The sequence below is a fragment of the Oryzias latipes genome, chromosome 5 (genome assembly GCF_002234675.1).
Source record: "Oryzias latipes chromosome 5, ASM223467v1".
Taxonomy (NCBI): domain Eukaryota; kingdom Metazoa; phylum Chordata; class Actinopteri; order Beloniformes; family Adrianichthyidae; genus Oryzias; species Oryzias latipes.
This window is the reverse complement of record NC_019863.2, coordinates 9,099,954-9,125,197: the sequence shown is the minus strand read 5'-3', so window position 1 is coordinate 9,125,197 and position 25,244 is coordinate 9,099,954. Positions and strand designations below refer to the sequence as shown.

Here is a 25,244-nt window from a genome sequence, read left to right as displayed (position 1 = left end):
TTCGTTTAGATATTTGTGATGGAACACTTTTGTTTTTTGTCTGAGGTGAGCTGTAGTATTTCTCGGAGCTTGTTTTAAACAGCGTGCTGCACAGATGGTAGTTTGTAGTGGATTCTAGATGCAAAAACTGACCCAGACTCTTTGGGGTCGCGGGCTCGCAAAAGTCTAATAAAGGCTTTGTTTGGAGATTAGCTGTGGTCACTTCTGGCTCCTGACCCTTGGACCGCCCCATCAGCTGTTTTTTTGTATGTAAAGGGAGCATGAGCTGCTTCCCAAACTTGGATATCATCAGACCCCTGCTGCCTCACGAGGGAAAGTCAAACGTTTTTTGAAGCGTAATAGGCGCGTAAAGTTTGGTTTACGCACGGACCAACGCAGCATCTTTTGGTTTCTTAGAAGTTAATGTTAAAATTCCAGGTGTAAAAAATGCAACCTTTGAAAAAGTCTGTGCGCAGATGAAATCTATGTGTGATTTCAGACTTCCCAGCATCGTGATGACGGAGGAAAACCCTGGCAGTCGGTGCGCATTTGCTGATCTGCAGAGCGACTCTGAAAGGCTGCTGTGAATAATGGGTCTCAGTGCGCCCCCTCCCACCCCAAATCACAACTACCACCTCTGAGTCAGTGAATGGAGGCAGAAGTTCTGCTGCTCATTCCAACATCTGCCGTGCGTGGAGTGCGTTAGGGGCTGCGGACTCTAACGAACACCGGCTGTGACAGGCAAGGGGGACACGCACGATGGCGCAAAGATTCATCATTTCCGCGTGGGGGATCACTCATCTTCACCTGAAGTTTCTTCTTCAAGCTGGGAGTTTTGATACTCTTTTCAATTATTGACATTCGTGATTCATGTTTGCATGCGTGTTTTTATTTCCTTTGAAACCTCCGGTTAATTTATGAAGACCAACATGGACAGAATTCTGTTTTCATCTTTGCTAATATTTATTTACGAGGCCAACGTGTTCACTCACAAAATTGCCAGTAATCTCCAACCCTACATGTAAGTCAATTGTTTTTTTTTTCATTATTGTCAAAGTAATGGTTTTTAACTTATTTATGGTTCTTGTTGATTTCAGTGCTCTGCTCTGTCAGCAATTAGGCTTTAAGTCTTTCCTGTCTGTAGTTGATAATCAGTTCTGCTCCTCTGCATCTCAGTCTACATTTAAGACACTCAGAGTTCTGAAGCTTAGAATAATAAAAAACAAAGTTGAGTTTCCATAAGAGCAATTCCTGTTGTTTATGAGATGATGCTCTGGGGATCTGCCTTGTTTGCTTAGAAGATTTGTCAGAGAGCAGTGAGTCTGTTGAAGATAATGTTGCATTCTTCTTTTTGTCTGGGCTTCTGTGTGTGTACAGTGTGTTGTGCAGACAGGTCTAATGGTTAACCACATTTGCCTGAGGGATACACACTCCCATATTTAAGTCTCAAATTCTTTTTGGTGTCATTTAAAAATGTTTTAAATGAGTTAATTGCCTATTGTTTTGTTATTTCACATGTAAGCTTCTCTCTGGGATAGGTTTAAGTTAAAGTAAACATTCTGTTTGTCTCTCTGCATCATCTTAGACAATTTATCAAGAATTTCCAACATTTTAGATTTTTTTTAAAAGAGAGAAAAAAAGAGTTCAGGTAGCCCTGACGTGCATCAGACAGATGAAAACTGGAGCATCCATCACAGTGGTCTTAGATGTGGTCATAAATTTCCCAACTGCCACCTGTACATCTGTAAATGCACAGCGGAACATGTTGACATGTTAAGTATTTTCACTGGTGTTCCTGTTTCAGGCCCAACGTGTGCACAGCCAGAGAGGTTGCACTGGTCGCCCAGAGGCAGCCGAGCGTGCAAGCCTTCACACGCATGGTTAAAGTGTGGAAGCAAGGCTGTGGGGGGCAAGCGTGGTGCGCGGGATATGAGAGGAGGTGAGTCGCACATCTCATTTGGAGTCTGCCCACTCCTCCCCTTTTTGTACTCGGAACCTCTGATTGCTGGACAAACTCTGCCGACCTCATCTGCAGGAGAGGCTTTTCTGATGAAGCTCTGAGAAATTACGAACAAATTTTTTCTGCAGTCGTAGTGACACAACCAAAATAAACAATATGACCTTTCATCAAAATCCATCTGCAAACAGCTCCTTCTGCAGCTTTTTACCTGTCGTGCAACCCCCCCCCCCCCCTCCTATTATGTGGTATTACTACTGCAGCCAACATTCCTTTGAAGGAAAGACCCAACGTGAACTTTTTTTTTCTATATCAGAGCTTGTTACAGGATCTTTCTCACTGTGCAGTCCACGCTCCATTTCTCTGCATTATTTACCCTGCCACAAAAGTCAAAGGCTGCTTTGATGGCAGCCAAGGCCACAATTACTTTGCCGTAAACTAAATAGGTCTCCACGGTGCATAATGACGGCTGAGCACTGAGAGGGGTCCCAAAGTACAGGGACGAGCTGCGTCCTCTAATGTAGAGTCGGGCACTTTTTCACAGAGTTTCTAAAAAGCCTGAGAAAGTTCAAATGCTTGAGATCAATCTTACAAAGATGAGACTAATGCCCCTTTTTTGTTTCCCAGCTACAGATATTTATCCATACAGTACAGTCTGTGAAGCTGTCTGTAGCAGCTGCAGAGGAATTTGATTCAAAGATTAAACTGTTTATCGTGTCCATAGGACGGCGTACTATACAGCATACAGACAAGTCTACAGACAGGATTATCAGACTGTGAAAAAGTGCTGCCCGGGATGGACCCAACAAAACGATGAAGCAGGTTGTCTCCATCGTAAGTGTCTTCTTCTTTTTCTGAGTTCATTCAGTTCCTGTTTTGATTCTGATCTTTCAAAGACCTACTTCAATAGAAATTATGTTTTTGGTGTTTTCAACATGTTTCTGTGAGTTTTTATTATTTTTTATTATGAAGGACATTTATTAAGAAAATTAAGCTTAAAGCTGCATTCTTGGGTATTTCTTTTTTTTCAAATGGTTGTGAATCAGGAGCAGATGAAAAAAAATTTAGTTGAAAGAAGCTCATAGCTGTGAGGTAGATGCTACAATCTCCCTGCTCATCTCCATTCTGATGCATCCAAATAGATCCATGTACGACACGTGTCAAACTCAAGGCCCGGGGGCCAAATGTGGCCCGCCATGTCATTTAATGTGGCCCGCGAGAGCATAAATGTTTTTAATTTCTTAAAATATCAGAAAATGTCATCAGAAAATTAGTTGGATGCAAAGCTGTGTGCAGCCTTTTGTGTAAAATGTTACACGTGTAATACATGTTCCTTTTAGCTCAGTTTTATGTTATTGTTCTTTATTCACTTGGACAGCTTGATCCTTCATTATTGGAGTTATGTGGGTTTTAAGGAGCGGACAAAATATAAAAGGATTTATGCTAGAGTAACAAGCAAACATATGTTCTCTATGTTGTTATTGTCACTTTAAAAAGTTTTAATACATAAATAATGAGCTATTTAACATCAAGGAGTAGTTATACTTATTTTTCATTACATTTAGTTTCATGTGTAAGTTATATCTGGCCCTTTGAGGACAGCCCCTATGCTGATATGGCCCTCAGTAAAATGAGTTTGACACCCCTGATGTACATCCTAGGTCAAATATTACAAAATGCCACAGCGCAGTGGCTTGAATGCAAATTTGTCGGTTAAATCTGCAGGTGGCTGCACAGTGGAATTTGCAATCCAGAGGCAGCAGTCGCATTTTTACACCCCGCTCGGTGGCCATCGAGGTTTTGAGCGTCTTGAGCGTTTTGAACTTGAGCGTTGTCCAAATGATTTTTTTACATCAGTCAGTGATTGGCCTGGCACATTTCAAGACATCAGCGCGTTAATTGACTGATCGGAGGGTCTCCAAGGTCCCCAAAATCATCAGATGATCGGCCAATTTCAAACTGCCACCCTACAGCCTCCCCTCTGTCCCCGTGCTGGCGTCCCACTGCCACCGTCCGATAGTTAGAAATTGTTTGGTAGCAGTGTAGGTAGTCGACAAGGGCTGTTGAAATAGGCACAGGCCCAGTGATGGTCGGAGGACAACCTGGCGATCCCGGCCACCGTGGGTCCAGCTTCCAAATCCTGCTTTGGTTGGACCTCTTGGACCTTCATTTAAGGCGCTGGGGCCTTACCCCTGCTGGGTTTCTTGGATGGCACGTTGTCTAAAAACGCTAATGTGTCCCGCTTTTTATTTATCACTGATTTTCACTGACACCTGATGGCCGCCATCTACATTCATGACCACGATTGTCAAAAAATTGAGCGTCGGGAGCTGATCTTGCCAGTTGGTGGCAGTTGTATTTGTGACCGTCACCATTTTAGAGGTCCTGAGAATGTTTGGTTGGGGGTGTGAGAGGCTATGAGCTAGCGGAAGAGAGTGGAAACAGATGAAAGATGGGAAATGAGGGCGGGCTTACTCTATGGCAACAGTCCTGCCCATAACTCAGAGGCAAATTCCTAATAACTTCCTGGCGCTCTGCAGAAACTATATGCTAGAAAACCTTTTTTATTTTTATTTTGGTTGAAAACGGCATAGTCATGATTAAAAAACCACTGGGAACGCTTTGAAAATTGCTCAAAAGATGATCAGAGTGGGACTTTAATTACAGTTTCAATGCTCAGACATCAACAAAGTCCTTATGTAAAATGGGTGACTGCAAAGACCCTAAAGGGTCAGGAGTGCCTTTGCTCATCCAGACTCCTGAGCAGATGTTTTCGGTTTGTCTCACATCCTGGGAACTTGTGTTGTCGCAAAACTCAAACGAGGTTCAGCTGTGGATGCCTGGAAACAAGAGCATTAATTGTTGACAGAGTCTAAGTGTTGACATTTGTTCCCCAAATTAGATTTGCATTGTAGTGTCTGCAGGGGATTTAGTGTTTTAAGACCAGCTAGTATGGCATTAATCCACCAGTGTACCTTTGACCCCTGCATGTCAACAAAATCTCCTCATTTTGTTTGCCCGAACCAAAGGATTTTAGATCTGATTTAAAAAAAAAGAACTTGCCCCACCCGTCACAGCTAATGCCTCCTGAAGTGTGGTGATGCGGCGACCACCTGGCGAGATGCCCCACAGGAACAAAGAGGTGTGAGAATAATCTCATTTCCAGGTTCATTTATTAAAATGTAGTTGTGTTGGTCCCACTGAAGCTGGAAATAGCCTCTGGATCAGCTCAGCTTCTCACCGCTGGGACCACGAAGCTCCCTTTGATCGGATTTTGCAGCCGCTGATCCAGATCGCACAGCACGCATACCATGCGGTACTAGGTCTCAGTAAAGTGTTTTTCACCTGGTAAGAAACACAGGAAAAGTTTGCACTCTCCGTGCCCTTCGTGCTGGAAGCTCTCCATGAGGCTGATCCTCCGCCATGGGAAATCCCTTTTCAGGACGACCTTCTAATAGAAAGTAGATAGAATGGGGTGTGGGAGATCTCCTGGACATTTATATCATCAGGTGTCTTATTGTTGCTTCTATAGACTTCAAGGAGCTCTTTGTCTCGAAGCTGAAGATTACAGTATTGAATTTTACTGGAGTTTGACACATTTTCTGAGCCTGAGAGAGAGCAGTTCATGTTAAAGCATTCAAATCCAAAAGCTTTAAAGAGTTTTTCCCACCATTCGTCCCCGTTTGCTCTTATGTGACAATGGCTTCTCTCTTCAACACGAGGCATGGCTTTTATCTCTGTAACCGAAGACATGGCTGCACTTTGAGATGGGACAGACTAATCACTCCTTTCTCTGAGCCATTGAACCCGGATAAAAGGAGGCTCACACCGTGATCCTCCTGCTCACTTTGCTCCTGCACTGTACCTCAGTCAGCACAATGCAATTTGCTTGCCTCTTTTTTTAAAGGAACTGCCAACGGGAAGAAAAAATCTGCTCTGCAGAATGCACAACTTTTGCAAATTCTAGAATAATTCAGCAGATGGGAATGCTTTGAGTTAGCTTCTGGTTTTCCTTTACGTTCTCTGTCGTCCCTCCTGTGTGTGTTTCCATCAGTTTAAGGTCAGTGGACAAATGACCCTTCAGTTAGTTAAGCAGAACTGAGGTTGTAATTATGTCCTGGAGTGGAGTGTTCCACATGTCAGACCCCCTCATCCCTGCTTTTTCCCAAAAGGCTCATTTCTCCTCTCCTGGTAAATCCATCAGCTGCAGAGTTTGCCATCATCTTCTTCCTATAGGCTTGCTGTTGTGACTCCAATCGTTGTCCAACATAACATGTTTGCAGACACACCAAATCATTGCAACAGGTTTGTTTTTGTGGTTCCTTCTTCTAGTGTCTATTAAAGTTACTTTACTTGTTTTCTATAACTATGAGAGTTTTGTTTTGTGATTCTCTTTTAAAGGTTTATATTATCTTTCTTTTGCACGGAGCCCATTACCTGACGTGTAAAAAAATGATTGAATCGTTCCCACGAATTAGGATTTTGTTACCACGAAATAACAATTTGTTCCCATGGAAGGATTTAATTGTTCGAACGAAGAAGTGATTAAAATGAAGAAAATCCTAAAAGCAGCCTTTTTTTTCTGACATGAACCAGAAAATAGCTACTTGTCGGGCAGTCTCTTTTCTGGCTAGCCTCGATTTTGTGCAAAAGGAAGCAAATCATCTCATCTACTTTGTTTGATTTGTCAAGTGTCACTTTGCAAAATGTGTAATTACACTGATTGAATTAAATCCTCTATGCGAAAAAACACAAACCAACTCACACAATAAGTCATTCAAAAACACGGATGTGAGCAATGCTATAATAATTTCTGTCTGTATATTTCTCATTACAATGCATGATTGCGGATTTATTTATTTTAAAAAAGCTCCACAGAAGCATCTGTATTCACGTCTCCATGTCACGTCTCCATGTCTGGTCCATGAGATCATTCAAAGTCTCTCCCGGCATTTCTCAAAGTCTCTCAGTGCTTTCCGCCACTGCTTCCATGTCTCTGTGACCCACGTTAGTTCAAAAGGGGAAAAACAGAAACAAGAATCAAACTAGAGGACCTTTTTATTGTTGTCTTGATAAAAATATGAAAAATATCATAGGATTTAGGAGGACAGAGCTTGCTGCCTGCCCATCCCACAACGGCTCTCTCTCTGCCATCCAGCAAGTTGCCCAGCGTAGCGATCACCTCGCAATAATCAATGGAAGCATCAACGCTGCTGCGGCAAAATATATTTTATTTCTAATATTGCTTTAAACGACTTATCTTATTTACAGTAAATATGTAACCGGAAGCGTTTAAGTTTATTTACGGTTGAAAATACGGGGTGTGTAAAGGTGACAATTATTTTGAGGGAATAAATTAATATTTCAAGGGAACAAATGTATATATTTTTTTCTACCCATGTAAGATCACAGGTCCATAATTCTCGCAACATGTGCTCAGAGAAAAAAAAGAGGCTGATGTTATTTGCGCATATTTACGTGTGACCAGTACAAAAGGTGATGTAAATTCATGTTGGCAGCACGAAATCTGTGCAGCTAAGATGCACATAGATGCATTGCCAGCACATTTAGCCCTTTTGCTATCCTAGGCACTTTAACATTGGGAGTTGGGTCATCTAGACCCACTAGACAGTGCTCTGAACCTTTTTTCTTCAATGATTTGTGATCTTCACTGGTGTCCATGGATTACATGAAATCTTTCCACCTTTAGTCATGGTAGGGAGAACACGTCAATGCAAGAGTGGGGTCATCTAAGATAGCACAAGGGTTAAAAACGTGCGTCCAAGGTTGCATTTTGTTGTTTATATTTAAAATTAAACTTCATGTTAAAGTCTGATTAGTTGTACCACTCCAACGTGTGTGAAATGTGTTCTCTGCATTTGATCCTTCCCCTGGAGGAACGGTGAGCAGCAGAAACAGCTGCGTTCAGGAGCTGTTTGGTGGTTTAACCCTAACTGTAACCGTAATCCTGACCTTCACCCTTCCTCTAGGTCTCCAGGGCCAAGAATAAAAGTTCAGGGTGGACCACAAGTATTTTGAAAATTACGTGCGAATAGAAACTTTCTTAGAAAAATTCTGCAAGTTTTCTTCTCCAGGTTCTTGCATCTGAGATAAAAAAATTTCTGGAGATCCAAACTGAAGTTTTAGAAGCGGATTCACATCTACCCACATGCACACATTTTTTTTAAAATAGGAACATTTAACAATTTTCTCTTGTAATACATTTTTTTTGTCAAAAGTATTTTGCTTGCATTCCTTCAATTTGCTCCTTTTCCGCCTCATTGTGTGATGAGTGACGGGTTCTTGACTTTCTGATGTCAGCTTCCTCCACTTCAGCATTCTTTGGGTTAAATGTTCGCTTTGCAGGCAGTCAGCAGAGGAATGGTGCAGGACGACCACGTTCAGCTTTGAGTGGAAATGAGCAGTTATGTCGTATGAAAGCAACAATAAGTTTTGTGACAGGGGCTGAGGAGCACGCACAATAGCTCCTCTGGTTTGTTGTCCTCGTTAACTGCTGAACAGGAACTTTGCCTCCTATCGGGATGGGATAAGCAAAAGTAGCTACATGTGAACCAGAAGGAAGCAATTGGTCCTGTGTCTTTCCATGTGTGGTCTTTTGTTTAGGGGCTGATTAAACAGAGCAAGGAGCATAGAAATAGTAAATAATGGGGCAATAAAGGGGGAACTATTCTGCAAAAAGGGAAGCGCTTCTGCAGACTACCAATAGTTCTTCACCCCTATGACTTTAAAGCTGTTATTGTCTGAGCTTTATCAGATACAGGAAGTGTCAGACCAGCAGCTGGCTAACATTGAACCTATAGACCCTTTCCAAAAAACTAGAATATTATTGGAAAAGTGTGTTTATTTCCATGAGTCCATCCCAAAAGTTAAACTTCCATAGAATATAGATTTAGGGCCCACTGTGTCATTGATTTCAAGTATTTAATTGTACATAAATTGAGGTTCCGCATCATAAAACTCACAAAAACAGGTTTTCAAAAATTAGAAAACTCTGAAGAAATCCTTATTTACTTCTCAGTTTTGCAAAAAGATAAAGTTATGAAAATTATGATCCAATCAAATCAACTAAAATAAAAGTATTTTCACAATGACATGTCCATCTTCAACACTTCAATAGTTTGAGCAGGGGCCAGGTCCTGCTGGTAGATAAAATATGCATCTCCATCCAGATTCCCCTCAAAAGGAATCATGAATCTTGACCTTTTGATAATCTGCTGAAGCCCACTGTCGTCTCTTTAGCTGCTGCATCTTCTCCTGCTACATTTTGCCCTTCCAGCGTGGACACACGCTCTGTGAACAGACAGCCTCCTTAGCCAGGAACCTTTGTGGTTTACTCAGAAATCAATGCTGGTCTTCTGACTGGTGGTCAAGTTTGAAGTCTTCCCCATATTGAACCAAATCAAACCCGTTTAACGACATCTGTGGAACCTGTGAAGGTGCTTTGAGTTTAGTAAATGATTAGTTGGTGAAACTCAGTTTAAAACATTCATGTCCTGCAACATTGGGGCAGATTTCTCCACAGATTTTGAAATTCTTTTTTTGTGGGTTTTACAACCTGGAACCCCAATTTATGTAAAAATAAGCAAATACTTGAAAATAATTCAACAATGGGCCCTGAATCTATATACTATGAAAGTTTAATATCTTTTTAATGGAACTATGAAAATGAATACACTTTCCACGATGTTCTAATTTTTTGGAGACGGTCTGTATTCTGAACTGATGAGTTTGTGTCAAATCCTGACACAGGAAGTAGACTTAGGTCGTCTCAGCTGCATGTCGTCCAAAAACATCTCAGGTCAGGTTTGAAGAAACAACTTTTATGTGAGTTTTGTGTGTTTTTATTTCCCCGTAAAAAGTTTTCAATGTTGGTGAAAGATTATTAAGGCGAATCCTTAATGTTCAGCAGATTTAAGTATTTGTCATGTGTATGCACAGAGGGAATTGAGAAAACAAAAAAAACAAAAGATCTCATTTTTACTGCATTTTTACATGCGGTCTATCTTTCAGGTCTATGGAGAAGGAGGGAAAATGTGTGCCCTGTAATACCTGGAGTTTTGTGCATCAAATTGAAGCTTCTATTTTTCCCCAAACCATCATTGTGCTGTTCAACCCAGCGCCTTGTAAAAATGGTATTTAAAGTATTTCAAAGAAGCCTGGTGGAGATTTGGCATAGTTACCTCTTTCACAAGACCCCTTTGAAATGACACATTCCTCGTCAGAGCAAAACATGATTTGTTGCCTCAAAATACAGAGCTCAGCTGTATTTGTGCCAATTATGGCACCAAACGGAGCCGTTAGCACAGGTTTTGTGTCTGTGAGGTGTCCTCCCGGTGGGTCACGCTCCGGATTGTGGGAGCCTAAACAAACACGGGGGTGCTTCTGTGCTGATGTGGTCATTCCTTTTAAGGGTGACGCCAACTCATCTGTCCCCCCCCCCCCCCCCCCCCACCCCAACTTTACTTTACTCCCTTTGTGGAAGCTGCTTAGCCTCCCTGAGAAGGTGTCTTTGCGACGGAGCAGAGGCATTCACGGCAACAGATGAGAGGGGGTTTAATGCCATGCTGCACGCCACATTAAGGATTTATTTCAGTGGAGATTAAACAGCGAAAGGGGCTCAGGAAAGGGGGCGGCCCAAAAATGTCCTGGACTGCTGCCAACAGGCTTGTACGACTCACATCTCTGAGTGAGGAATGCACATTCCCCTTGTTGTCACTTAGTCATGCTAGCCGGCAGTGACTGAAAGACATTTGGACTTTTTTCTGTGCTTCGGCAGACTTTAAATAAAGATAAAAAAAAATAACAATTTCAAATTATTATTTTTTTATATTTTAGGAAAGTCTCACTATCTTGAAACTTGAAACCACATCACTGTCATGATAACTACAGCATACAATCCATAATATTTACTGAACTATGATTGTGATGTGTGATGAAAAAGGAGGATGTTTTGAGTCCCACTAAATTGTATTTTTGGGAATGTTAGTTCTCCAAGGCTTGATATAGACATAGGCACAGGAGGGTACTGCCCCCCTAAATGCAGTGACTGCCCGCCCCCCAAATATGATGGTCTGCAAAAATCCACAATTAAGTAAAGAAATAAAAATAGATACAATCACAAAAAAGCATAAGGATGGATGGGCAGAAAGACGGTAGCAAACTCTGGTAAATGTAGAGCGTAGTGTCAGGAAGAGCCTAAAACCTACAAGAATGTTATGATGATAACATGGTTTTCTATTAATTTTAGGGACTCAGAGGGATATGACACCCCAAACTCTCAGCTCACCCTGACTCCCCCAATCTCTCCATGGTGGGGCTGGCTAAACCTGGGCCTGCAGTTCTCATGTGTGTCCAGATGGTCAGCATGTGTTTAAGGCTGGATTGATGTATATTTCAACTAAATGCTGACTCCGTCAGATTTGCCTGAGAAATATGTAATACATGATTCCATCCCAGTTCACTGTTATAGAAGCCCTCACTTATCTCTGCTTCTTGCACTGAGATGTTGTGCAGCTCAAGAGTAAACCTGACTAATGTGGCTTCAGACGCTGTTATAACACTGTACTTGCCCCAAAAAGAACACTGCCATTTTTCCAAAAATTTAAAATGCAAATAAAATCATATAAAAAGCTGTGTTATTATCAGTTTATCAGCTACCTGTTTCAATGGAACACAATTCAGTATTGATCAAACCAGTTCATATGCTGGGTTGGTTTTCCCTATTTTTTTTCTTTTAAACAATTTTAACAAACCGTGATAAAACTCAAAACTTTAGGAGTGATTTCTGATTTAATGTAGAAAAGAGAAGAATTTATTTTCAAATAAGGCCTTCATGTAAACTGTTCATAAAAGTGACAATTTTTTATTCAATTCTGAAGTGATTTAAAGTCCCACTCTGACCATCTTTTGATCTATTTTAAGCGTAACTCAGTGATCTTTTGATTATGATTATGCTGATTTTAGCCCAAATAATAAAAGTGTTGTTTTCTAGGACATAGTATTTGCAGAGTGGCATGGTGTAATCAGAAATTTGTCTCAGATTACACCGTTTGCCTGGAACAATCCCGCCCCCACTTCCTATCACCTATCTGTATACACTCTCTCCTGTTTGCTTACAGCCCTTCACACTCCCAACTGTTACAAAAACGGCAAAGAATATTGGAGCTGAACAGTCTTGTACAGTACAGTGTTGATGTGCATGGATCTGTCTGCAGTGGATGCATCAGAATGGAGCAGAGCAGGGAGCTTGTGACCCATTTTTTCTGCGTCACAAATAGGATCTTTTTTCTACTGCACATTTTGGTCTGCTTCTAATGAATAAAGTAATACTCAGAAGTGCCATTTTAATCTTTATTTTCTTTACATATGTCCTTCATTATGAGAAAAATGCCACAAGAATATGTTAAAAACTCCAAAAGAGGATCTTTTATGAAAAGACCTTTATTTGTTGTCTATCATTCTGTGTAGGTAGTGGATTGAAATCCTCTGATGAGTTAGAGGGAACAGGGGATAAGAAAACTTCCAAAGTCTTTTTTTTCACGGTCTTGTCTTGTCTTGCTAACATGCAGCGGTGTGTAGCTATGGAGTGTGCTTCAATGGGGGAAAATGTCGGGAAGGATCCACCCAACTTTGTGATTGCCCTGCAGGATTCCGAGGGCCCAGCTGTCAGTACGGTGAGGATGACATTTCTTTTAGTGTTCTTTTCTTTCTGCCTTACTCTACTTTTATTAGAATGAGAACATTTTTTCCTTTCTTATATTAGTTTTATCACATGAGCAAAACTAATCCTTATTTTTTGGGATTCTGTGGAGGTATTCCTATTATTCTACTTGTAGATTTTTTTTATGGACACATTGGAACTTTTTAGCTGACACACATCACTCTTTGTTCCAGTGTAAACTTTTGATGTTCTCAGTTTTAGTGGAATCTCCTCACTTCAGCAGTTGGCTCTCCCCACCAGAACTTTATCAGAAAACTCCATTGTTAGATTTCAGATGTTGAAGTAAAACAGTTGGAGACTTTGTTGTTTTCCAGATAACAATACATGACAGGAAATTCCTTTGCGTGTCAAAATTTCAGCAGAATTCTATCATCCTAAAACGGGCTCCTTCCAGACTGTGTCTTTGTTCAAAGGGAGGCGACGACATTGTTTGCTTTTACCGCAGTTCTGAACACAGTCTGCACATTACTGTGGTGTTAATGTCTACATTTCTAACTACTAATGGAAACAGCTGTAATTTTCTAACAATATATTTAGTTTCTAACAGTATAATACCATTTTATAATATGTGATTTTTCATTACGTCTTGAACAAAGAATCACTTATAGCTCCTCTCTAGGTTCAGCACATTAGGCATTTTTTTTTCAAAGTTCAATGATAAACTTAAACACAATATTACAGAGTAATTAAATGTTTTATTGTTTTTTATATAGGTCATTGGAACACTGAAATATATGTTTAACTTGATTGGGTTTTATGAAGGTGTCTCTGTATAACCCTGACAAACTTCAGAATTTCCTCTTGTGGAAATTTTATCTATTTATTTAACCTTTATTTATCCGAGGAAGACAGATTAAGAAAAAAAATATTTTTAACAAATATTTCCTGGCAAAAGGTGAGACCATTTGAGAAAGAAAAATCAGAGGCGTATCTGGAAACACATCGACAGAAACAATCAGGATAAAACAGCAAAAACACATCATTGAAATAATTAAAAATCATTAATGTATTCAAAAAATTTAAATCATAAAACTAGAATACAGCAACAGTTTTCTGTAAAATGATGAGTAAGATTCCTTTTAAAAACTGTCTCTGATATAAAAGTGTCCAGTCTAAGGGTTTTTTGTAAATGATTCTAGTGTGTGCTGCAGACTGAAAGGATTTAAAACTTTATAGGTTTGTTTTTCATTTAGATTACCGGTAAGTGTCAGATCTGTTTTAATCTTGAAGTGAAGACTCCCTTGCATCAAAATTGTTTTTATTTGTCTTTTTGGTTGAAAGTTTGAAGTTTAATAAGTTTAAAGTTTAACATCACAGCAATAATTTTCCAATAAAGTATCTTAAAAAAATGTTGAAATATTTTGGGGTGCACTCTTCTGACATCCAGAGGGTTTTGCACAAATGCTGTGCTGAAGAAGCGTTTGAAAGAGTTTGAACAAAAGATTAGGAAGATGACAAAAGCTTGCTATTTGAAAGGTGAGTTTGGAGATTAAGCTTTGACCTCATGTTTATGCCAATGATTATATGATAAACCAATTTCAGTATTTATGCTTGTGTGCGTTAATGGCGTGAGGGGGGTAGTTAAAGGATGGAGTGGATTTCTCTCTTTTTACTGGTTTAATTTATTGTCTGATTCTATTTTTTAATTGTAATGCAATTCGAGTTGCGCAAATATGAGAGGCACTTTTTTTTATTAATAAAGTCCGATGGATTGATTATGCATGCGCAGCATCTGTTCAGCCAAAATAAATCAAAGTATTTTAAAAAGGACACAAGTTTCTAAAAATAAATGTTAAAGATTTATTGTCAGCACAAAAAGGAATTTACAAGCAGACAGCTGCTAACCTGAGGCCCATATCCTGAAACTCTACGTTTTAGCTGTTTCTTTTTAGCTCACAGATGCTGCATCTGTCAAACAAAGAGCTTTTTAGAGGAGAGTGAATTTTCATTGAAGAATATTTAAAAGTCATCAAGGTCAAGCTGTGTCTGTTCTTAAATAATCCTCTATCTTGCAAAAGCAAACCGGCTGGTGTCATTATCTTTTGCTGCTGCGGTGTGCATGCTTTAACCCCCCCCACACACACATTCATGCTTAAAGTGAAGGATCTAACAGAGTGTAAATGTGGGCAGCCTCACTTCCCTCAAAAATCACCCTCTTTGAACGCTTTTCCGCAACATTCCCCCACAGACACATATGGTGACGTCCTCTCCAATCCACTTTTGATGTGGTTTGTCCGTGTTTGCATATAGCAGCTGTGATGTGTTTATGTCACTCAAAAGGGCCAATTATTCCCCCTTCTCAAACATGACAGTCTCAAGCTGTCATCTGCTCACCCCTCAGCAGGATTGTGTCACTGCAGTGTGTGAGATCATAAAAGTGACTATGTCCTTCTATTTTTCCGCCTAAACTCCATGAACTGCCTCTAAAATGTTTAAGTGCCTATACAGTAAATGATGCAAGATATCAGGGGACCAGCTAATCGACCTTTGAAAAACCACAATTTTCATCCTGCATGAGTGCAAAATTATCATAAGTTAAAAACTTTTTTTTTAATGTTTTAATTAAAAACTTTTTTTTTATTTTAAAGCTTTTATTCATTTTTAAGTATTCTTGTCGGCACATCAATTGATTTGTTCTTCTTAGCTAAACCAAAGTGTTTAATAAAAATAGCCTTACATGGGTTTAGGAAATAATGCAAATTGTACTTAAGTGGCCCAACTGTAATATTTTTTTTTTTTTTTTTTTTATAAAACATTCAGTGCAGCCTCATTATTAAATGAGCAAGTCGTTTGATGATTATTTCGTTTCCTCTTGCTGCAGAAGTTTACAGCTTGTTTTATGTTTTTGCTTTTTGTAAAAATCTATTTTCCTGCTTTTCTTGTTTGCATGGATTTATTTACGGTTCTTCTTGGTCCACTGCAAGTTATTCCCGTTTGATCTTAGAATTGGTTAAGCAGATGAAGATCTGGGAATTCCAAAGGCTCCTGGGAATTTAAAGCTGCAGTGTCTTGTATCTTGTCTAAGCTTGCCACATAAAACTTTAAAATTAATTTTTTTTTGCAGCAAAATGTCAGGATTAGTATTCAACTGAACTACTAACTTAGATTAAAATAGATTTTAAAAAAAACACCCACCAAACATGGATGCTTGAAGCAGCCCGTGAGCTTTAGCATGCAACATAATTTCTAAAACATGTGGAGGAAATGCAATGGTGAATGTATACATGGACAGGTAATGTTTTTGAGATCTGTCATATACATTTAAACCAAACACAAGATGTTTAGGAGGTGAGAAAGGGAAATTGATCAATTTTTTGGTTAATTTGAAGGCACCCAAACAGGTTCTAGGTAATAATCTTTGTTTACATTAATCTTTTTCTTCCAGAGGTTAGGGACAATAGCTGAAAGATCCAGTTTAAAAACATAGAGAATGTGAGTGATGAGCCAGAACAAGTTGCATGGTAAACTTGGCAATGTTTTACGGCGGATGCCCTTCCTGACGCAACCTTCTCAAAGCAACCGGGCTTGGGACCGGCACAGAAGTAGAGAAGGGAACAGGGAGCAGCCTGGAATCGAACCCTGGTTTCACGGATGGAAGGCGCTGCAAACCAGCACGAGCTAAACCGGCTCCCATAAGAGCAGAACAAACTCCCGTCTTTAAAAAAAACGTTTTGTTCTTTTGGTAAAATGCTTTAAAGCTTCTTTTTGCTTTTTGAAACAATTTTTGAATAATTGAAAGACCAAACTGTTGCAAATTGAGTTGCTTTAGACAGAATCAGAATTATTCCCCTATCGCTACATTTGGTCCTACAAACGGAGAGTTAAGGAAAAATTGTGTCTTCCAGTTTAGCCGTTACTCCCACGTGATGACATCATCAATAGTTGCCAGTCAGCTACGTTAGCAAGAAGCTGCTAGCGCTCGGAAATACATAAAAAATAGGCATGGATTTTTTGGCACGGTGGCTCCGATGCTTGTTTCACCTTCGTGAAGCAGAGTGGTCGGCACAATATTTTGAGGCGTGTGTAAACTAGTGCAGATCACGTGGTTAACGACCTAAGAAGCGCTGAATGCATTGCTTGGTTGAACCAGGGTTCAGATGTCACTTGTGTTTAAACAGTTGGGCGCACATTTCTCTATAAATACAAATGAATCCCAAACAACGTTTCCCGACCAGTTCTGTTGTTTCCCCTGCATCAGAATCAGCGTCAGTTCATTGCACTTTACTATGGCTCCTGATAAAAAACGCTCTGTGGCTTGGAATAATTTCAGCTTGGTTTCTCCTAATAAGGTGACTATTAACATTATCAATAAAGGTGGCAGTTTTATAAATTTATGATGGCAATGGAATGTATTCATAGTACAGATAGCTTGATGACTAAGTTAGTGGTATTTGCATCTGAAGGTAGTGAGTTTGAGATCAGCATTTCACAATTTTTGCCTTTCGTTCATTTTCTTCATGTGATGTATGTTTACAGAATCAACAAAGGACTTCTTACAGAAATCATCACGCATTGTGTTGTTTTTCATTATATCTAATGTCATTTCCACATTGAAGTGTTACAAGGACAAGGAGCTTAATTGAAGCAGATGACATACGTCCAGTCCACCAGATGCCGCTGATCTGCGTGGTTTCAAAGCCCCGAATGGTTGTTTCATGTTTCTGGCACAATTACATGAACCCAATGAAAGCTTCATGGGGCTTCTACTCCCATCCCTACATAAAAACATTGGCTTTATAACTTTAAAAAGGTTGTGCTAAAACAAAAAGTCATTACTTACATTTAAACGTAAACGTCTCTGCTTCAGATCACACCCTCATAAAGAAAAGCGCTTCTCCCCCGGGTCACACCGCGATGCGGAACGACCTCGCGTCGGGGTGAGGTTCAGCATCCCTCCGCCGCGAGGGTAACCCCTTAAAAAACTATTTTGGATAACCTCTCCAAATGTCCCTACAGCTGGAGGGGTGTAGAAAAGCTGTAAGGGTAGGGGAAGAATTTTTGGGCTTCCAATGCTTCTGCAGATAAAATGATTAAGATGTGGAAAACTAAAACTAGACTGATTACAAAAAATAAAAGCCTAAACTTAAATCGTTGTATTTCAGTTCCAAGGAGTCCTAGCAACAACAACAAAAAAACGTTAATTAAATATTTGTCACGATGTCTACGTGCTTTGGCTGAAGACCTTTAATTAAGATGTTTTGATGCAAGATTACATGAGGCACCACTGAATAATGAGAAAGAGGAAAAGGAACACAATAATTTACCAAAGTACGTGTTCTTAACTAGAGTTTAAATGGAAAGTTGTTTTATTTTATTATATCAATACCAGCAAAAATTCCTACTGTATCATTCATTTTTGTTTTTTAAATCAAATTTGAGCACAGTTGGATTGAACTGTACTGCTCTTTTGATCTAATATTTAAAGAAAATAAATGAAAGGACTTTCTGTCATTTGAGTATCTTAAAGCACCAGATGTGCCGTCATCTGAGCTTCAGAGTTTGTTTTATTGGTCTTTTTGACCGCATGAGCACAGTAGTTTATGAGGCTTACTGTAGAATTTAAAACATTCTTTGGCCAAAAAAGGTTTGCAGAATAAGAGATAAGACTAGAGTAGTAGTCGCTTCCTCCACAAAAGAGAGATGTATGAGTTGACAGGCTCTAACCTCAAATTTGGCAGTGTATGATGGGTTCTTGCTCCTGCTCTCCAGATTAATCTGCTTCTGATCTTCGGCTTTGTGAGCTGGATGGTTGTTTGGACAATTTAAGAGCCAGAAAAGAAACCATAGAGCTTTTGTGGGAATTCCTAGACTTGTTAAATCTCTGCTCTGTGGTGCACCTCTCAACATGCAAACAGGCTTAAAACAGGGTGGTCTGGGCAGGGAATTACAAGTAAAAGAAAAATCATTTTTTCTGAAATGAGAGGATAAGCAACGACCGGGGTGACACTTTGGTTTTGTCTGTCCACCCTTTCTTTTCCAGATCAACCTTAAACATTGTAAACGGAAGTTTTTAAAATTGTCCTTGCAGATGTATATGTCAAATGTTTCATTTAAGGTCTGACCTGTTTCTACACTTCTCCTGTCTGGGGTTTTGTTTTTCAGGCGTTTCAGTGTCCTTGTCCTATCTGTGTCCTGTTAAGATGAGAGATGAGTTTGCGTGTACTGATGTAGTTAGTGAGGATGACTTCACAGGTAGTCCTTTGAAGTACTTCTAGCGCCTCCTCAAATAGCTGTTTTACTCTACAATTACTGAAGGTTCACTGGTTTTTCTTTCCCTCAAGTCTAGTAACCTGTTGCAACCTGTCCCTTTTCCAACGTTTCTTACTTTGTCAATACAGACACAGAAAGTCATCTAGAAAACAAGAGAGTTGCATTTAATGACGATTTATCGTATTTCGGGCAGATACTCGCTGCAGTGTTTTTCAGGTAAATACCCTAGGGCGGTTCAGTTAATTAACTCACCTGCTCAGCGTCCTATTTAAGCCAGGTGCGCAGTTGTTCATTCTTTCTTACCTTCAGCGCTCATTCTTCGCCGGTCTCCGAGCCCGCGGGTCTCCGTCTCTTTCGGCATCTTGCTGTGTTCCCCCGTTCTTCGGATGGATGATCCCCATCTTTCTGATGTGGGGTTTTCGTTTCGCCGCGTCTGCTCTCCTTAATTTCTCCTCCGATCCGCGGGCGGCTGACGGCGCACGGCGCGTTCGTTTCGCCGCGGTCGCGTGCATCCGCAATGGGTGTGCTTTCCGCGATGTTCGGGATGTCCGTGCCCCCCGATCAGGAGTAGTCCGGGTCTTCTCGTCTGCCGTGGTCGCCCCAATTGTCCACGGTGAGCGTCATGCGGTACTTTTCCCGTGTAGTTTTCTATGGCTGCGTCTCACTTCCTGTTTACTTCGGTGACGTCACGCCCCTAAGGACCCTGGGAATTGTGGTTTTGACTCCGGGTCCTTCATGATGCACTTCTGATTCCTTTTCTGCTGCGTAGTTCTGCGTCGTCCGGTTGTTTTTTCAGGGGTTGTGGGGTCCTTTCTGTGGTTGTGAAGGCTGGCAGTCCTCGTTTGGACAGGTTTCTCATGCTGGCTGAATTTATCGTGGCTTTTAGCATTTGTTTTCTGTTGCTGTTTTGTTCTTTGGGAGCTGTGTGTAAATCTTATCTTTAATTTGATGCTGGCTTTATTATTATGGCGGTTCTTCTGTTTGTTTTCTTCGTTGTTGTAGCTGCTGGTTAGTTAGAATGTGAATCAGTGTCTCTTGGACCCGTCTCTGCTCTGTGGACATTTTTCCCTATGATTGGTCTCTCTTATGCAGCGTCTATGGCTCATTTTATTCACTCAGCGATCCTCGTTCATTGCCCCCGCACATTCTGCATCTGGTTCTGCTCCGCCTGTTTTTCCCCGCTCTGTGTACCCCAGTGGGTCCTGCCCTGTCCTCAGGGACTTGCGTCGGCCGCATTAGTGAGTGTGTCGGTCTCGTCGCGGCCTTGTTTTCTCGGCTGGACAGTTAATTTGTTATTCTCTCTCTAGTTTGGTTGGAGGTTTGTGGGTTCTATGTGATGGATTCTTCCGGGGCATCGTTTTCAAAGCCGCCACTGAGGGTGGCCCCTGGGAAGTGTTCAGGTTGATGTGACTTGATCTGGACCTGTTAGCGCCTCGCAGTTCATCTTCTGGGCATCAGTGGCCTAATTCCCAATGCGCCTTCAGGATTAGTATATGTTTTCTTCAGCTCCCCATGCTGTCTCCACGATTTTCCTCCGAACGCGATATAAGGCTGAGGATGACTGTCACTGATGGTCTCACTGTTCTGCCTCTATGCCTCTCAGTGGCGTCTCTTGGCCTTCAGTTGGCGCTCGAGGTGTTTGCCGGTTTACCTTTCCGTTGTCGTGGCAGTCCTCATAAAATCGACTTTATCGCCCTGTACTGGATATTTGTAGGCGATGGGTGCCCTTCATTTTGCATGTTATTGATGATTTCTTGGTGGCCAACTTTCCTCTGTATCCCTGGTCTTTTGAATCTCTGTGGAAAAACTTTATTTTCAAAATTGGGTTTCCACGTTATCTATAATGTACGGTCCTCCACCCGTCCGGATTTATTTTTCTTCTATAGATTTGGGTGGTTCATTGACGTTTGTCTCTCCCCGTTATGTCATCTCTAGCTTTTGTGCAGCATGTCGTTTATTCAAATTCTGGTTGGATATAATTCGTCAATGATTGGGCCACCTGACATTTGCTGTAGCTTTGGTCCTATGGTCATCCGTTCATTTTGTGTTTTTGTTCTGGGTAGTTCGATCCTGGGCCACGTGTTCCTGTTCTGGATTTTCGTGTTTTGCGTTTGATCTTTCCCTCTCTATGCCTGGAGTGGTTTTGTGATACCTGTTGTGTCTTCAGGCTCCCTCCACTTGTTCTCCTGAGTCTGCGCCTTCTGGTTTGGGGGAAAAGGATTTAAGAAGAGTGGTTTGTGTTTGTCCGGCCGCCAGAATCTACAGCTCTGATGGTTCTTAAGGGGTCGTCCGGTTATTTCATCCTTGGAGATTATATTAAGGCTGTTTCAATATTGAATGATAGTATTGTGTCATCGGTTGACTTGGTTAATGTTTAAATAACACCTTGAGCAACTTCTACCCTGACCATAGGAAATATATCACTTGCGCTCTCAAGCTTAGTTCAAGAGTTAAATCTTGTGTCCACAAGTCAGTCTTCTATCTGCCTTGTTTAAGCAGATGACACTCTGCTAGATGCATCCCCATTTAGAGGCTTGTTATACTCCGCCTCTAAATGCTTAAGGTTCAGTCTAGCAAAAATACTATCAAAACCTATGATCCCTCATGGCTCTCAAGTTCTCTTTTGCAGTATCCAGTCGCCCTTGGCTAATTAAAAAATTTGAGAACCACTAATATCAAATACAAGGCATCAAATCCAGCCGAGCTGTAATCCTCTGCTACGTGGGATGTTGACCTTCCTCATCTACAAATCTCCTTGGCTACTCTTCCCATCTACTACTCCTCGATGGCCTCCTGAAGGTGCGTCCCTCTGAAACTGTCAAAGGTTACTTTTCTCATCATTGGAATATATAAAAAATTGGTGTTAAGATTTCGTGCAGGTCATATATTTCACTATCATTTCACTGTTGGAATTTGTAATTATGGTGGTTTCTAGGGTGCGATAAATCCACAATGGGTCTTTACCTTAACTATCTACTAAATTTCACTTTCTCAGATTTGTTTTTTTTTAAAGCACTGTTATTTAATTTATCTCAATCATTTTGAAACTGATCAGTTTCTGAGTTATTTATATATTCTTGTCAAGACTAATACTGCTTTGTTTTATCTATGCATCGCATCCTGAGCCTGGAAACCCCTACGCCCCGATCAGCTTCTCCGTTTCTAGGAAATGATGTCACCCATGCATTCCTTGATCTGGTGCTGCAACGATGACTGCTCGACGTACCTATTGCTGCACTGAAAGTGACGGGGCGTTGGACCTCCTCTGCATTCCAATGACACTTCTGACTGAATTAATTAATCAATGTCAACCGCAGAATGAATGTAAATTCTTCGATTATAGATGTTAAAAGAAAATTATAGCCAGGTGGAAGCCTCAAAATTTGGGTTGCTCTAAGTTGTATCATAGTATGCGCGGAGCTCGAATCTGGTTCTTAAGCTCATTTGTTTGTAGTATGCCAATGAAGCATAGTAAATATGGGCGTTGAACTCGTTCTTAATATTGGGATGGAACCTCATTTATATGGATGTTCCTTGAGCGCTTATAATTGGTATGCCAAATGGAGAAAATTATGGCTATTAAGCTCGTTCGTGGTACTGTTGTTGGGAGCTTCGAAATAATGGATGTTACTTAAGCGCGTGTATATATAGTTGCCAAAATGGAAGAGTTTATGGCCATCAAACTTGTTCTTAGTTTAATAGAAGTTTGAATAATGGCTGTTAAGCATGTCATACGCCATCGGAAGCTTTGGATTGGATGTTAAGTTAGTGTATCATACGGGTTGTTTGGCGGTTTAAATTATAGTTCTGCACAGCGTTTTGCGGAAGTGAGCTTACGTTCTAAGATCAGGTATAAGTAATTTTATGTTGGCTCCCCTTTTATTTCTTTCCCTCTCTCTTTCAGATAGTATGTTCCTCTAGTGGTTTCCACGAACGGGAGCGACCCTACGGTCAATGGTGCCGGGTCACACATAGCAGATCCACTAGATAGCATGTTCCCTTCGTGGCGCTGTACTCGAACGGGGGCGGCCCAAACGGTCAATGGTGCCGGGTCACACATAGCAGATCCACTAGATAGCATGTTCCCTTCGTGGCGCTGTACTCGAACGGGGGCGGCCCAACGGTCAATGGTGCCGGGTCACACATAGTAGATCCACTAGTTAGCATGTTCCCTTCGTGGCGCTGTACTCGAACGGGGGCGGCCCAAACGGTCAATGGTGCCGGGTCACACATAGCAGATCCACTAGATAGCATGTTCCCTTCGTGGCGCTGTACTCGAACGGGGGCGGCCCAAACGGTCAATGGTGCCGGGTCACACATAGCAGATCCACTAGATAGCATGTTCCCTTCGTGGCGCTGTACTCGAACGGGGGCGGCCCAAACGGTCAATGGTGCCGGGTCACACATAGCAGTCATACTGGGAAATGAAATGAAAATGGAATGCTGCCGAAAACACACCCCATTTTATTACACACTGATTATACATTCACACTTTTCTTCTTCTGGATGATTTTAGTGTTGGGGGTTTTGTTACCCGAAAGTTTTATGGAAATTTTATGGAATTTTATGGAAGTTTTATGGAATTGAATGGAGCCTTATGCCAAACGAAAATATGTGAATGCCAACTTAAAGAATGTGGAAAAATGTCAAATAAATATTTCTTACTGCAAGAGTTGTCTGACTGAAATTACATTTTCTTTTGCCCTAATAGTTTTTGTTCCCCACACAGTTAATTAACAATCCCCTCTCAGTCACAAACTCCTTTAGTCTGTAAGTAACTAAACCTGCTAATATCATCCATCCGTCTTCCAAACCTCTAAGTTCTTTTAAGCAGGTTTATTTCAGTTACTGTTGAACGATGCACACAACGGGGACAATTTAGAGAGACATCAGTTACACCATGAAGCATGTTTTTGGACTGTGGGAGGATGCCGGAGTTCCCAGATAAATCTACACATGGATAAGGAGGAGAACATGTAAACTCTACACAGAAAGAAAACCGAGCTGGGTTTGAACCAGGGCCTTCTCACGGTGAGGCAGGAGTGCTAACCACTATACCACCATGCAGGCTACTTTGTTGATATCCTTTTGAACCCTTGTGCTATCTTAGATCATTGTTTTTCAACCTTTTTTGAGCCACAGCACACTTTAAACTTTACAAAAATCTCGCGGCACACCAGCATCCCAAAAAAAAAAAGAAAAAGGGAGAAACTCAGTCTGTATTGATCTACAGCCCCTCCGCAATCTCAAATGCATTTTTGTGATAATTGTGGCAGAAAAAGCTGGAAGTTGCAGCTGTTTTTTCTAAAAGATGTAATAAAAGTTAAGTTAGAAGATTTAAAAACTGTTTGATGTGAGTTCGATGTGGTTTCAAGACATTTAACAACAAAGATTCATTGTGCGCTGAGACGCTGTCACTTTAACCCAATGCATCATGGGAGATGTAGTGCAAACAGCCGCCAAAAGCAGATAGACTGGCTTCTCTGAGCTTCATGGTTTTGTTCACTTGTTCCACGGTCTGATACCGGATCCTGTGGAAAGCTACATCGCTAAAGACGAGCTTTAGCTGGTATTTTGTTAGAACTGAGCGACTATAGTGTTCCTCCTGTTTTCATCTACACTTTTGAATCAGTTCAATTTGATTCTAAAAGATAATGTTTTTCACAAAAAGAAATATTTTTGTTGTCTTTTATCATTAATAAATAAAGTGATCAGTGTACGAAATATACTTAGTGAATACTACAGCTGCAAGAAATTTAAACCATTTTCTAAATGATTTGACGTTAAAAAATATTTTAGGAAAACTGATCAGAGATTTTTGAGCTGCAGCTCCTGATTTCTGTTTTACTACAATCTAAAAATTTGGCTACAAGGTAATACATTTGAATTGGACAGTGAATTAAATTAAAATCCTAATATTTCTGTTCAAATCTAAATGTGGCTTAAATACTTAATGATGTTAGAGGACATCTACCATCCTGCAATTTTTAAAATGTGGTCAGTTTTCTTTAAATGACTTTAATTGAACTTTCTTAACTATCCACAAATTGGCATTTTGTGGACACAAATAAGTGTTTGAAGACACACACTATGGGGTACGATAACTGTCAATAAGAAACATATTCATAGACAATGTTGTGCACCAATGAATACTTGCTCATTTAGTTTCACGTTTGACATGTCTGTTCTGACTACGACTTTTCTTTGTTTTGAATACGAAAGTCAACAAACTGTCCAAAATACGTCTCAGGGGCACAGGCATCAGTGGCAGTTCTATACTTACTTATTCCCCAGGCGAGTAACACCCCCTTGCACACACAATTTGACATCCTTTTATGTTCATTACTTCTATTAGCC

General features: G+C 40.6%; 1 protein-coding gene across 1 annotated transcript in view; it reads left to right on the top strand.

Annotated features, from left to right (window-relative positions):
- Positions 1-277: 277 nt before the first annotated feature.
- megf6 (multiple EGF like domains 6) overlaps positions 278-25,244 on the top strand; it is a 67,630-nt gene continuing 42,663 nt past the window's right edge. The window contains exons 1-4 of the mRNA XM_011474833.3: positions 278-1,000; positions 1,784-1,918; positions 2,661-2,770; positions 12,526-12,630. Coding sequence (XP_011473135.1) covers positions 897-1,000; positions 1,784-1,918; positions 2,661-2,770; positions 12,526-12,630 — 454 coding nt within the window. The 5' untranslated portion in view covers positions 278-896. The remainder of the gene's footprint in view (positions 1,001-1,783; positions 1,919-2,660; positions 2,771-12,525; positions 12,631-25,244) is intronic.